The 14,211-nt window shown below is 40.4% G+C and overlaps 1 protein-coding gene across 1 annotated transcript in view; it reads left to right on the forward strand.

The window, feature by feature from the left end:
• The window catches only part of RAB8B (RAB8B, member RAS oncogene family), a 71,208-nt gene extending 66,631 nt beyond the window's left edge, over nt 1-4,577 (forward strand). Inside the window, exon 8 of the mRNA XM_012758668.2 lies at nt 255-4,577. Coding sequence (XP_012614122.1) covers nt 255-347 — 93 coding nt within the window. The 3' untranslated portion in view covers nt 348-4,577. The remainder of the gene's footprint in view (nt 1-254) is intronic.
• The last annotated feature ends 9,634 nt before the right edge of the window (nt 4,578-14,211 follow it).

A 14,211-nucleotide genomic window follows, 5' to 3' on the forward strand; every position in this document is an offset into this window, starting at 1 on the left:
TTATGTTAATATATTAACATAAAAAGTGCTATCCTAAGGACATTTTTCTCTTTTTAATCCACCATTTCCAAAGAAAAAGACAACACTGGTGCGTAACTAGTTCCTTTTCTAATAAAATACTCTAATGAAATGCACATTTCACTAGAATACATATTTCACATAGTTTGGTTTGCTATTTTCATTTTTTAGATAATTAGCATCAAACCATGGAACTTTTATTTCCTTGGTAACTTTATCTTCTATTTTTTTTTTAGAACGACAGCAATTCAGCAGGAGCAGGTGGACCAGTGAAAATAACAGAAAACCGATCAAAGAAGACCAGTTTCTTCCGTTGTTCGTTACTTTGATGAACTCTTTCTGAGAGACTGCAGCACACCCAGAGGGCCCTTTCCTGCTTCTCTGAAAGCACAGGTCACCCAGCCTCAGAATCACACCGCCGGCTGCTGCTGAGAGCACCACTCAACTTAGACCTCTCACCACAGAATGCCACGTGGATTCCAGCCTCATGGAACAGGCTCCTTTTTTCAAACATGGAAGCAATGAAGTGGAGACACTTGCAGGACCTAACTTGTTTTTTCTTTGTTTTATTGCCTTTTGCAGAAGCTGCTATCTTTCTTTTTCACTTTGCACATCAGTGTTAGCCTTCCTTATTACAGCACAATCTTAGATGTATATTTGCACACTTTTGTGTCATGAAATTCTAGACAAATTCATACATTTGAGGATGTTGAAAAGAGAGCAGAACATTTAGAGCAGAGGTTAACCAACTAAAATTAAAAGATACTTGGTTTGGTTCTATGGCCAAATGTTGCTGCCTTGGAAGCATTTATTTAAATGCTTTGATTTGTGATTTTCTTAAATAAGAATCATTAAATTCCTTTTAAAATTTTATAAAAATGCCCATTTATTCATCAGAGGCCACAATGTCTTTATTTCTTCAGATTGTTAAGAGTTTTGCCTCATTCTTGACCTTTTTGTGAGACCGGGTGGCTGAATGAATCACGTTATAAATTGATCACCTCTGCCTAATCTATAGAAACTGTAGTTGGAAATCACCATAATCTCACTTTTCCTGGGGTTTTGTATTTACTATTCTTTCTCTTGTTTGACTTAATGTAATTATTCACTTATCTAAAACTAATAACATATTTGAGTGTTGTTGTATTTCTATTTGTGAACTTCTACAGCTGAAATTTTACATAGGCAAAAAGATGTACCATTTAGGGCTTTATTTCAACATATAACTGTGGTTCTGTCACATAAGAATATGGGATGTATTTTTTCTAAGGTTTACCCCTTAGCTTGCTGGTTTAGTTGTAATACCCAATTCTTACCATAATCCCTGTCTGCAAAAGTTGACAAAAGTTAAATTTAGATTTTAGCTTGCAGAAAGCTTACCTATAGGGAGATTAACTTGTCGATATAAATTTAATAGAGATAGCTCTTGGTATTGGTGAAAATAATGATTTTTGGTTTTGTTTTTATTTGACTATTTTTTTAATAAAAGTAATTAGACCTAGTGCAGCCTCTAGGAAAAGTCTCACCTTTTTATTAGAGAAAATACGATCAAAGTTTCAGTTTTATAATACCTGTTGTTGAGTATGTAGAACCCAGTTCCATCTGTTTAGGTTAATTGTTATACAACTTAGTCTGATCATTTGGGCCAAAGCCCACTGAAAGCTTAGTTGCCTTTCTCACCAAACACTGGTACTGGTATACCTTTTGTAGATGAAACCATCACGTAAGAAAAAAAGGTATTTACTGTTAACTTATGTGCCAAATTCAGATCACTATGTCATTGCTGTTGTTCTAGCCTTCAGCTCCATAACACAGAAGGCAATAATACAGAGGTGATTAGGGAAATGAATTCTGTTAATTATTCTTCCTGTTAGGCCTAACATGCTTCACAAAGGCTACTATCATGCTTGATAGTTAAGAACAGGAGATGGAAGTCTAAATGGATTGCTTGTTACCTACCACAGAGAATTCTGCTTCAAATTAAGATATGTCCTTAGAACGCTTGGACCAGTCAACCTTTATTACTTGTTTGAAAACTTAGGAACGATTTAGCAGCTACAATTTATACCAGAGCTAGTTTTGATGGATATATCAAACTTACTGTTGACAAATTTTAGCCTCCTTAATAATTTTTATAGTTACCTATAGACTTAAAAGTCAGCCATTGCTGTCCCCATATAATCAATCAGTAGTTCCATGGTTGAAACTTGATTGTAAGTCTGAAGTTAAATACAAGTTAAATACATTCTCAAAAAGAAAAATAATTTCTTAGAAACATCTTGTTTTCACTAATTTTCTGAAGAAATTCCAAGCAGTTAAGCTTTCTGGATGGTAACAAAGTACTTTCTAAAAGGCAAGTGCTATGACACCATGTATGAATGTAATTCTCTTAGTAATTTACCTCTGACTATTTGGTGTCTTAACACTTTGGTTTATATCTCAGGGGTTGTCTGCAAACCAAAACTGACATATTCTGTGGTTAGCTTTTTACATTTTTTTTTAACACAATGCTTTGCTTTTGTTCAATTTCCTCTCTTCTTTTGTCTTATATGAGTTAACAACTAGTCTCCATGAACTTCCCCTTTGAAAGAGCCTGTAAAAAAGTTAGATGAGTCTAAAAGTGCTCTTTGAAGTAGCAGCAAATTGGGAGTATATGCTCTGTTATATAAAAATAAATTGTCCTTGCTATTTTCTTACATTTAGCTTTGCTAATTGTATATAAATCGAGCTAAGACCATAGGAAATTCACTTTCTGCATGGTAAAATGACCCAATAAATATTCCACTTTGCTTAATAATGTACATATAGTGCATTATTTTTTCTATTTGTAGATGAATTTAGTGACAGATAATTGTCTGTTCCCTGCTGAAACTGAAGAAATCTAGTTTTTTGTGAACATTTTTGTGGTCTTATGGATAAAGTACATGAAAATTTTTGCAGCAGTATTAGTGGTTCAGTGGCTGCACTTTATTTTCAATGTGCTAAGTTTTGACAATGATTGGATTAGACCTTTTCAAGTAGATGCTGAGGGTTTCAGTGAAAATGTGCTGTAACTAAGTAGCATGTAAGTCAGTTGATTGTAAAATGTTTCACTGGGAACTTATTTTAGCTATATTTTACTTCAGACAGATTATGATAAAATAATCCACCTGTGCATCAGTTAGGAGGTGCTGCAGGGTTTCTTACTACTTACATAAACATTTTGTGCAGTCTTTGTTATAAATTTTCAGAAGACTATACTCTTTACTTTGAAGGACTATTTTTTAATTATACCTCATTTAGCTAACTATAATAGTATTCTAATACCTGGTAGAAAAACAGTGAGCCAGCCTTTAAGCATCCAACAAAATTTAGATTATATGTTTCATTTTGAACTGAAGGCATCTTTGAAAAAGATAGGAGATACCTTAGTTTAGAGTAGAACATACATGTCATACCCAGTAGAGTAAAAAGAGTATTATCTCCTTGTTTCCATTAATAAATTTAGCTGTGCAATATAGAGACATTTTTGCAGAAGTTTCTAAGTAAGAGATTATAACTCCATTTTACAGGTTCTGAATGCTGAGAGTCTGTATTAAGGCTTATAAAGTTTTTCCTGTGATAAGTAAGTGATACATTTAAGCAGACATTCTTTTCAAATTCATGACTTAAATTCCTTTACAAATCTAATCTTTAAAGAAGAGTTTCTAAGCTTAAAATTTTAAAACTGAATTTCAGTATGTTTGGTTTACTTATCTCAAATTTTAAGCACTCATTTCTGTAATCAGGGTTTTTAGAATTTATCTTTTAAACAGAAAAGACATTCCTTTTTCATTTTTGTTCCATCCAAAGGCTGGAGGGGCAGGGGTGGGCAGAAAGGAATGTCTAAAAATGAAATCCCTTGATGTATAGAGGGACCTGGAAGGACAGGCTATGGCTAATAAAATTTCAAATTCCAGCACAATTTTAGAGTAGAATCAATCTTTCTTTTAGACTAATAAAATTAATGTCATGTTCACTATGAAAAAATCTAAATGACTGAAATGTACAGAAATGAAAATTAGTAAACAATTATTTTAGGGATATCTTCAGATTTTACTTAATTTCTTGAAATGCATGTGCCATATGCAATTGCATTTCTTGTTGCCAAGAGCTAATAGAACGTCTTATTTCATTTTCTTACCTTTTTTAAAAATGTGAATCATAGTTCATTCCTATGGCCTTACAGATGGGTTTTATTTTGTTTGTTTGCAGCTGACGCTGCAGTTCCTTTAATACAAAAATACCATAAACTATTTGACAAAAATCATGCCCCTAACAGAGAATATCTAGTTTTTCCATAGAATTATCCTACTGTGTATGTTTAAACATACTTTATTTTTACTCCAATGGCTTAATGTGAAAAGCTCCTGCAGATAAAGTGGACCTGTCATGTGTTTAATCTTGTTTAAGCCAGTTCATTAACTGTGTACTGATACTGATGCTGTGGTTTTTTTTAAAAAAAAAATGGATTTTATTCCAGGTGAACTTTTTTATTTACAATAATGTTCGTCTAAAATAAAAACTACGTAATGAAAATACTCATGACTCTCTGAAATGGATTGTACGTTTTAAAAATGTTTTTGTAAATGTGGTAGGTGTATGATTCAAACCATGGTAGACTTGAGCTATTTTAGCAAACTTTATATCTGACCCGGAGTTGTTTAAAGACTTAGAAAAATGGCCAGATGCTCTGTTCATACTTAGTTCAGGATACATTGAAGTTATTCAGTTGTAGAACCTGTAGCCTTAAATTAATCATCCTTCTCTTCTTAGTCCTTGAAAATTTAGCTTCTGTTGTTTTGTTTTCACTTAGTTTGATGGCACCAGCCCTGTTAATGTTCTCCTACCTACCTTGCTTGTGCATGTTCCCAGTCTCAGCCTTTCCCGTTCATCCCACAACCATTTCAAACCTTCACTATTCTTAAGCTTCCTACCTCTTTCCTTTCAAAATCTTCATAGATATTGCATCTCCCGTCTCCCCGAGAAAAGCATCAGTCTCAAACCACTCCTTCCCCTCCCTGAGCTATAGTTTTCCATCATCTTAGCTCCCTCCTCTTGGTAGCAGAGGCATTCTTCCTACTCCAGGCTCACTCTCTGCCTCTTCTCTGGATTTGTCCTCCTACCCTAGGCCGCTTTTCCGGGATCTCACAGCTCTTTCCCTCACACCTTCAAACTCTTCCCCTGCCATGGCCCTTTTCCCACAGCATCCGGGCATCCTCAGCCCTCCCACCCTGTTGCCTTGTGTCCCTCTCTTACCTGCTGCTCTTTCTCCTCTTCCTCTTAAAATAAGCTTTTCCCAAGAGTTGCCTACTGCTGTTACTCTCTTAACTTTTCCACTTTCCATTTATTCCTTAACCCCCCGCCACTTTGCTGCCTTTGTGCTTACAATGGCCTAGTTGCTAAAGCAGTGGACAATCTTCAGTCCTTATTTGACCAGGGTATCTCTCCCCACCCAGAAATGTTCTCTTCCCTCGGCTTCTGTGTGACAATATCCTCTTGATTCCCACTTTTCCAGGATACTTTCATCCCTTTCCATGGCTCTCTAAATGCTCATAACTTCTGTGGCAAGGCTGAATAATTGCCCCCTGCCCAAGGATGTCCATGTCCTAATCCCCGAAACCTGTGAGTGTTACTTTATATGGTGAAAGGGACTTTGCAGATGAGATCGAGGATCACGAGATGGGAGATTATCCTGCGTGATCCAGATGGGCACAGTGTAATCCCAGGGTCCCTCTTAGAGGGACATGGTAGAGTCAGAAGAAAGCCACATGGTGATGGGAGCAAAGGGAGAAAAGGTGACGTGATGCAGGACTGTGGGCCAAGGATCGTGGCAGCCTCTAGAATCTGGAAAAAGGGAGGAATAAGGTTGTCCTCTAAACTTCCAGAAGGAACCACCCTGTCCTGATACCTTGATTTTAGCCCAGGAAGACCCATTTTGTACTTATGGCCTCCATAACTATAAGAGAACAACATATTTGTGCTACTTTAATCCACAAAGGTTGTGGTAATTTGTCACGGCAGCAAGAGGAAGCTAATACAGCTCTCAAATGTGTATCTCTGGCTCCACCCTCTTTCCAGAGGACCAGGCTTAAAAGTCCATCTGCCTATGGGACATCTCCCCTTGGATCTACTAGAGGAACATCAAACACAGCATGTGTGAAACTCAGACTCAACTCTGTCTTTCCCACCTCCCCAGCAAACCCCAATCCCGGGGTGGGAATCCTGTTCTTTCTCCATCTTAATAAATAGCACCATTATCTAGATCCCCAGTTAGCCTCCAGATCTTACAGGTCCGACCTCCTTCATCTCTTTCTAATCTATCCACTGCCTCTATCTTTGTGGAGGCCTCCTCCGCTTTTGCCCAGATCACTGTAACCTCTCCTCCCCAGTCTCCCAGTCTTTTCCCTCCAGTCCAACTTTCACAGTGCAGACATTTTCTAAATTGAATCGTATCCTGTCACTGCTAGATGTAATGCTTTAGTGGTACTTCATAACCTTGGGATAAAACCTCAACTCGTGTGCGTGGCAAAGTCCTTTGCCATCCCCGCATCTCTCTCTCCAGTCACGCCCTTTCTTTGATCCTCCAGTTCCCCAAACACATCGTGCTTTTCCATTCCAGACTCACAGTAAGATTTTCTCTGGGAAGATTTTAGCCACAAACCATCCCTGGTTAGAAGCCTCCAGTACATGCCCAAAGTGTTGCTTACTGCACTAGATTCGAGTTGTCTGTTTACTTTCTTTCCCTACTAGGTAGACTCTAAGCTCCTGAAGGGTGGGAAACACATCTTTAGTTTTTGTATCCACCATACCCAGTAAGGGGCTTGGCGCATAGTAGGTATTTAATAAATGTTCAAAGAATCAGTGAACTTCAGTAGTCATAAAAATTAACATGCCACTGAAGAAAGCTATGTGTAATTTAGGAGCTAAGTGTAATTTAGAAGTTCAGTTCTCGATTTAACTTTTTAGTTTAAAGAAAGATTTCGGGGGTAGGATCAAGATGGCGGACAAGAAACACCGCCAGAAAGAGTGTCTCTGCAGAAAAGACGGATTCTAGCAGAAATTAGAAAAAAGAAGCAAGAAGGCGAGCATACAGCAGACGAGGGCCGGAAGGAGGGTTATCTGAGACCCCGGGAGACTCTACAGGAGGAGGCTGCGGAGGAGAACTGGAAGCTGAGACCGCCGGAGCAGCCCAGAGACCAGCGGGAAGGGTAGGTGGATAAATCACCTTTCCCCTCCCCTGCATTTGGGACTGCTGGTGGGCTTCCCAGCGGGTGGAGAGACCTGCGGACACCAGCCCAGAGACAGCCGCCGCCAGCTAGCGGTGAGCCTGTAGCAGACACGGCACCAGACTCCCAAATCCCTCGGGGCACCTCCGGGTGTACAGACCCGAGCCGCGAGGCAGGCGCCATATTGCCTCCTCCTCCCCTCCGCCAACCCTACCTGCGGCTGCCCAGAGAGACAATACAGCCACCAGCCGGAGGCACCTCCAGGGAACGGGACCTTCCCTTTTGGGACCCTACAGCTGACTAAGGGGAACTCAGACTGTGAGCGCCCTACCCACCAGCCCTCCCAGGTGCTGCTGGCATGGTGTTCCCAGGAATACAGTGCCGACTCAAAGGCTGAGAGACAGACACAGCTTGGGCTCCCTGTGGGTGAATTGGGACCGGAACTCCTCTCCCTGGTGGGGATACAGTTTGAACTCTGGGACCCAGAGGTCGGACCTGCAGACCAGATCCCAGGCACCGAGGTCTAGCATTCCCCAGGGCCCAGAAGGGATATTTGTGAACAGCCCGCCGAGGTGTGTGTGCCTCCAGGGGCAGATCAGCGTCCTAGAGGGCAACCCTCCCACCAAAGGGAGGCCGTGCGCCCAGCCCAGGCAGCGTTTCTGCGCAGGGAACCTCCCGGCCGGCATCACAGTCAGGGGAGGCCCAATGGCGTGAGGTCTGGCCTGCTGGCAGAGGCCCAGGAGTAGCTGCGGAGTTGGGGAGGGTGGAAAGAAGGGAGGCCTGCTCCAGACTGCGGGTCTCAGACAGCCCCACCCCCACAAGCGGACTTTCTGGTTGAGCGGGACCATTCCAGCCCCGCCCTGACAGCTTTCCCTGGAAGCAGAGAACAGAACTTTGACCCCTGCTAACTGCCTGAGGGCAGGCTTACCCAACCCAGCTCCACCCAGAACAAGAGCTGATAACAGGACACAAAATCAACAGCATAGCCTGTTCCTCCAAGCAAACGCCACCTACTGACAGGGACGGCATCTTGCACAGCCTTTCCATGGCACCCACTGACTCAATATACAGGGAGTGGTCGAATCTCACCCACAGACACCACCTAACGCCTCAGAAACTAAACAAGGTGTGTGAATACCCAAACAATAACCTAAAGGAAAGAAACAACAACTGATTGACATGGGAAGAAATCAGCGAAAGAACTCAGGAAATATGAAGAACCAAACGGAAAACACACCCCCAAAGAGGAGCACCAGCCCCCTAGAAACGGACACCAACCCAAATCAGGCAACCAAAATGACAGAAGAGGAATTTCGTATGTGGATCATAAGAACACTCACTGAGCTGCAACAACAACTCAATAACCAACACAAAGAAACCACAAAAAGCTTCCAGGATCTGGAAAAAGAAATGGACACAATGAAGAAAACTTTAACCGAACTCCTGGAAATGAAGAATCAATTCAGGGAACTACAAAATACAGTGGAAAGTCTCAAGAACAGGGTAGATCAAACAGAAGAAAGAATCTCAGAGCTTGAAGATAACACCCTCCAATTAAATAAATCAGTCACAGAAATAGAGCAGAGAAACAAGAGAAAAGAGCAAAGCCTACAAGAGCTGTGGGATTATGTGAAGAAACCTAATGTGAGGGTCATAGGGTTGCAGGAAGGGGAAGAAGACAACACTCAAGGGTTGGACAAGCTGTTTGAAGATATAATAGAGGAAAATTTCCCAGGCCTTGCTCAAAATCTTGATATACAAGTTCAAGAAGCTCAGAGGACCCCTGGGAGATTCAACGCAAACAGGAAGACGTCACGACATGCAGTCATCAGACTGACCAAAGTATCAACTAAAGAGGCCCTTCTAAGAGCTGTAAGACAAAAGAAGCAAGTAACATACAAGGGAAAGCCAATTCGAATAACATCAGACTTCTCTAATGAGACTTTACAAGCAAGGAGAGACTGGGGCCCCATTCTCACTCTTTTGAAACAAAACAATGCCCAGCCTAGAATATTATTCCCTGCAAAACTAAGCTTCATATATGAAGGAGAAATAAAAACATTCTCAGACAAGCAAAGGCTCAGAGAATTCACCAAGACAAGACCAGCCCTACAAGAAGTACTTAAAACAGCGTTATGCACGGAACATCATAATAATAACCCACGAATATAAAAACAACCAAAACCCAAAGATATTAAAGGCCAGATATTACAATGGCTCAAGACAGAAATCATAGCAACAACATCCAACCCAACAGAATGATCAGTAATCTACCTTACCTATCAGTTCTCTCAATAAATGTGAATGGCTTAAACTCTCCACTCAAGAGACATAGGCTGGCTGAATGGATAAGAAAATACAGGCCAAGTATATGCTGTCTTCAGGAAACACATCTAACCTGCAAGGATGCATATAGACTAAAAATAAAAGGGTGGAGATCAATATTCCAAGCAAATAGAAGCCAAATGAAGGCTGGTGTGGCAGTTCTAATTTCAGACGATTTAGTTTTTAAACCAACAAAAGTAGTAAAAGACAAAGAGGGTCATTATATAATGGTGAAGGGCACACTTCAACAAGAAGAGATAACAATTTTAAATATATATGCACCCAACTTAGGTGCACCCAGATTCATAAAGCAAACTTTACTGGACCTAAGCAAATGGATTAATAGTAACTCCATAATCACTGGAGATTTCAACACCCCACTGACGGCACAAGACAGATCCTCCAAACAGAAAATTAATAAAGAAATAATGGACTTAAACAAAACTCTAGAACAATTGGGTCTGACTGACAATTACAGAACATTCTGCCCAAAATCTACTGACTATACGTTCTTCTCATCAGCTCACGGGACATCTCTAAGATTGACTATATCCTAGGACACAAAGTAAACCTCAAGAAATTTAAAAAAATAGAAATCATACCATGTATCTTCTCAGATCACAGTGGAATAAAAGTAAAAATCAACCGTAACAGAAACTCACATTTCTACACAAAAATGTGGAAATTAAACAACCTCCTACAAAATGATTACTTCATAAATGAAGAAATCAAGATGGAAATAAAAAAATTCTATACTCCTACACTGCTGGTGGGACTGCAAAGTAGTTCAACCTCTGTGGAAAGCAATATGGAGATACCTTAAAGCGATACAAGTGAATCTACCATTTGATCCAGCAATCCCATTGCTGGGCATCTATCCAAACGATCCAATGACACTCTACAAAAAAGACACCTGCACTCAAATGTTTATAGCAGCACAATTCATAATTTCAAGGCTGTGGAAACAGCCCAAGTGCCCATCAATCCAAGAATGGATTAATAAAATGTGCTATATGTATACCATGGAGTACTATTCAGCTCTAAGAAACAATGGTGATATAGCACATCTTATATTTTCCTGGTTAGAGCTGGAACCCATACTATTAAGTGAAGTATCCCAAGAATGGAAAAACAAGCACCACATATACTCACCAGCAAATTGGTATTAACTGAACAGCACCTAAGTGGTCACATAGGTACTACAGTAATAGGGTATTGGGCAGGGGGGATGGGGGGAGGGTATATACATATATAATGAGTGAGATGTTCACCATCTGGGAGATGGTCATGCTGGAGACTCAGACTTGTGGGGGGAGGGGTGGAAATGGGCATTTATTGAAACCTTAAAATCTGTACCCCCATAATATGCCGAAATAAAAAAAAAATTAAAAAAAAAAGAAAGATTTCAAGTATTATAAATCCATAAATGCCCCAGTAAATGCAGCAATAAAAATGAGAAGCTTCATTATCTGGCCTTCATTCTGGTCCTTACCTTATACTATTATTAAATACAGAAGAATTTCCATTTGCTAAGGTGAATCACCCAGAACGCTGTAGAGGTATTGATAAATTGAGTAAACCCTGTTTGCACCTTCCTGTTTCCTACCCTCAAGATTTAGGTTTTCCAATATTAGTTCCAGGGATATATGAGAATGCCCCATAGCAAGTAAAATAAATAAATAATAAGTTAAATAAATATATATATTTACCCTTCTAAAGTAAAAGTAATGAAAGACATGAAAGAAAAGTAGCAACCGCTGTGTGTAAGAATAGCAACTGCTAAATATCTATATGAACTAAGTCTTTGGTCCTTAGGAGTAAATAATGTAATACATTTTAGAGAAAATAAGTATTTCATATAGGTAGCTACAGGGGTCAATAAATTATCAAAAATAACATCTCAATTGAGGCAGTTGGATCTAGTACAAAGAGGCCTGAGCTACAAATCAAGACTTCCAGGTTGCAGGTTGGTTCTGCTGCTAATTAATGGGGCATTTTCTAGGTTTGTTTTCTTATCTGTTTGCATTTTTTAAAATTATATTGGATGATCCTTTCCCAGCTCTGAAATTCTGTCAAACACTGGTAATTACTCTACTGCAGATCATCTGATATTCTACCATTATTGTAATTTGTCTCTCTGATGTCTAAAAGAAGCTATTTCTTTTTACGGTTTGTAAATTTGGAATACAAATGAAATCGACATCTTGGCATTATGACCATGTATAACTGGGTAGTTAAGTAATATTTTATCTGATTCCTTATGACCCATTTTCCCTCCTTGTTTTTCTCTCTTATGATTTCTTCCTCTTGCATTGCCTTTCAAAAAAAAAAAAATTCAGGCCGGGCGCAGTGGCTCATGCCTGTAATCCTAGCACTCTGGGAGGCCCAGGCGGGCGGATTGCTCAAGGTCAGGAGTTCGAAACCACCCTAAGCAAGAGCGAGACCCTGTTTCTACTATAAATAGAAACAAATTAATTGGCCAACTAATATATATAGAAAAAATTAGCCGGGCATGGTGGCGCATGCCTGTAGTCCCAGCTACTCAGGAGGCTGAGGCAGGAGGATTGCTTGAGCCCAGGAGTTTGAGGTTGCTGTGAGCTAGGCTGACGCCATGGCACTCACTCTAGCCTGGACAACAAAGCAAGACTCTGTCTCAAAAAAAAAAAAAAAAATTCAGTAGTGAGTTTTGTTTGCAAGCTGAAGCTGAATTAATTCTGAGTATGTAGTTATTTCTAAGTATTTACTTCCTTAAGACTCTCATACTGTTCCATCAACAAAAAAGTGCTAATAAAACCTGGGTCTTCAGGTTGACTCCTCTAGGGCAAGCAGCGTCACTCTGTCTGTCCTGCAGGATCCTAGCAGGATCAAACTACATCACTTGTTACTAAGGAAACCGGGTTGAGTATTCTGATGGACCCCTCAATCTCATGTCTTCCTCTAGATGGTGTCCTGTCTCCTCTCCTCCAAAGCTGAATTTCTCCTCTTTCCTCTTTTTCTCACCACATTCATTCGAGAACACTTTGTGGACTGGCTTTTGCTCCTATGTCTTAGGGTCACTAATGACCTCATGGCTAATCCAGTGGACATATTTCACTAGTAGCTTATTTAACCTCTCAATAGCCCTTCTTTCTGGAATGTTTTTCCCCTTGACTTCCATGACACCACATTCCTCCAGTTTTCTTGTTGCCCTCCTAGCTGCCCCTTTTCAGTTTCCTTTGAGGTTCCTCTTCTCATACCTGAAAGTGTTGGTGTTTTGGCAAAGGTCTATCCTTGCTTTACTGACTCTCTAGATGATTCTACCCACCATCAAGGCTTCAGGTGTTCAGAAGAGTCTCAATTCTAGGTTTGCAATCCAGGTCCGTGCTGATCCTGAATATCCGTTTGCCTACAGAACAACTCCATTTGGAGTGTTCTCCAGCTTCTCAACCTCAGGGCATCCTCAGTGGTGCCTGTTAGCACATCTCCTTTCCCATACTCTGTCCTCCTGTCTCCACAGCAACCACGTGAGTCGAAAACCTCTAGAAGTCATCATCCTTGACTTGTCCCTCTCTCTCACTCCGTGTAGTTCAGCAGTCACTAAATCTGCATTCCTGAATCTCTTTTCAGTTTGTCTGCTTCCCTCCAGACTCCTGCTAATTCCCTGATTGGGGCCGCTGTCATCTCATGCTGCAGCATGCCAAGGACCTCCTGTCTGGAATCCCATTTTTCATACCTTTACAAAGCAAATCTGATTATGTCACTGGTTAAAATGCATTTGTGATCTTGCCCCCATTAGCCTTTCCAGTCTTTTCTCTTGTTCCTCTCCTCACACACTCAGGCCATCCTGAACTACTCCCTGCCCCTCAGAGATGCCTTTTCTTTCACTTTGAGGACTTTCCACTCATCCTTCCATCTCTGCCCCACTGCCTAGCTTTGCTAACTCCTAAGCTGAGACCCAAAGAATGACTAGGTGTTATCTTCTTTAGCAAAACCTCACAAGTTTAGATTCAGTGCCCTTCCCCCTTCTTGTATATTCCCACAGCGCCCTGTCTGCCTTCCGCACTGCAATGTAAGCCCCATGGAGTTAGGAGCACATCTGCTTCACTGGTATATTCCCAATGCCCAACATTGCGCCTAATACTTATATTTTGAATGAATGAATGGTTGAATAAACAAAAATCTATCAACACTACCAGAACACAAACAAAGCTCAAGTACATTCATTGAACAATATCCATAAGGGGTACCTGTCCCCTCTCCCCACCCATGTTTTAGCCAACATCATTTAGTACCTTGTTGTTTTCACATCTTTGGGGGAAACTAATAGTAAGTTCATAAAGACTTAAGGAGTCAATAGCACCACTACTTAGCCTCAAATTCCTCACTTATAAACAGCATTGGTTGAAATCAGTGTAAAAGTGCTTTGAAACAACAATGCATTATATGAATGTAAAATGATACTATTATTCAGTGAAAGCTTGAAGTAAGTTTTCTAGTAAATAACCATGAATGCTAATGCCACTATTTTATTGGTGATTTTGCCAGTTTTCCAGTTGCTTTCCTGTCTTCTATTTGAACAGACCTCGGTTAAAGATGTCTTCACAGATAGAGGGGTAGACTCATTACATTCCATATGCCTTCC

The sequence above is a fragment of the Microcebus murinus genome, chromosome 6 (assembly GCF_040939455.1).
Source record: "Microcebus murinus isolate Inina chromosome 6, M.murinus_Inina_mat1.0, whole genome shotgun sequence".
Taxonomy (NCBI): domain Eukaryota; kingdom Metazoa; phylum Chordata; class Mammalia; order Primates; family Cheirogaleidae; genus Microcebus; species Microcebus murinus.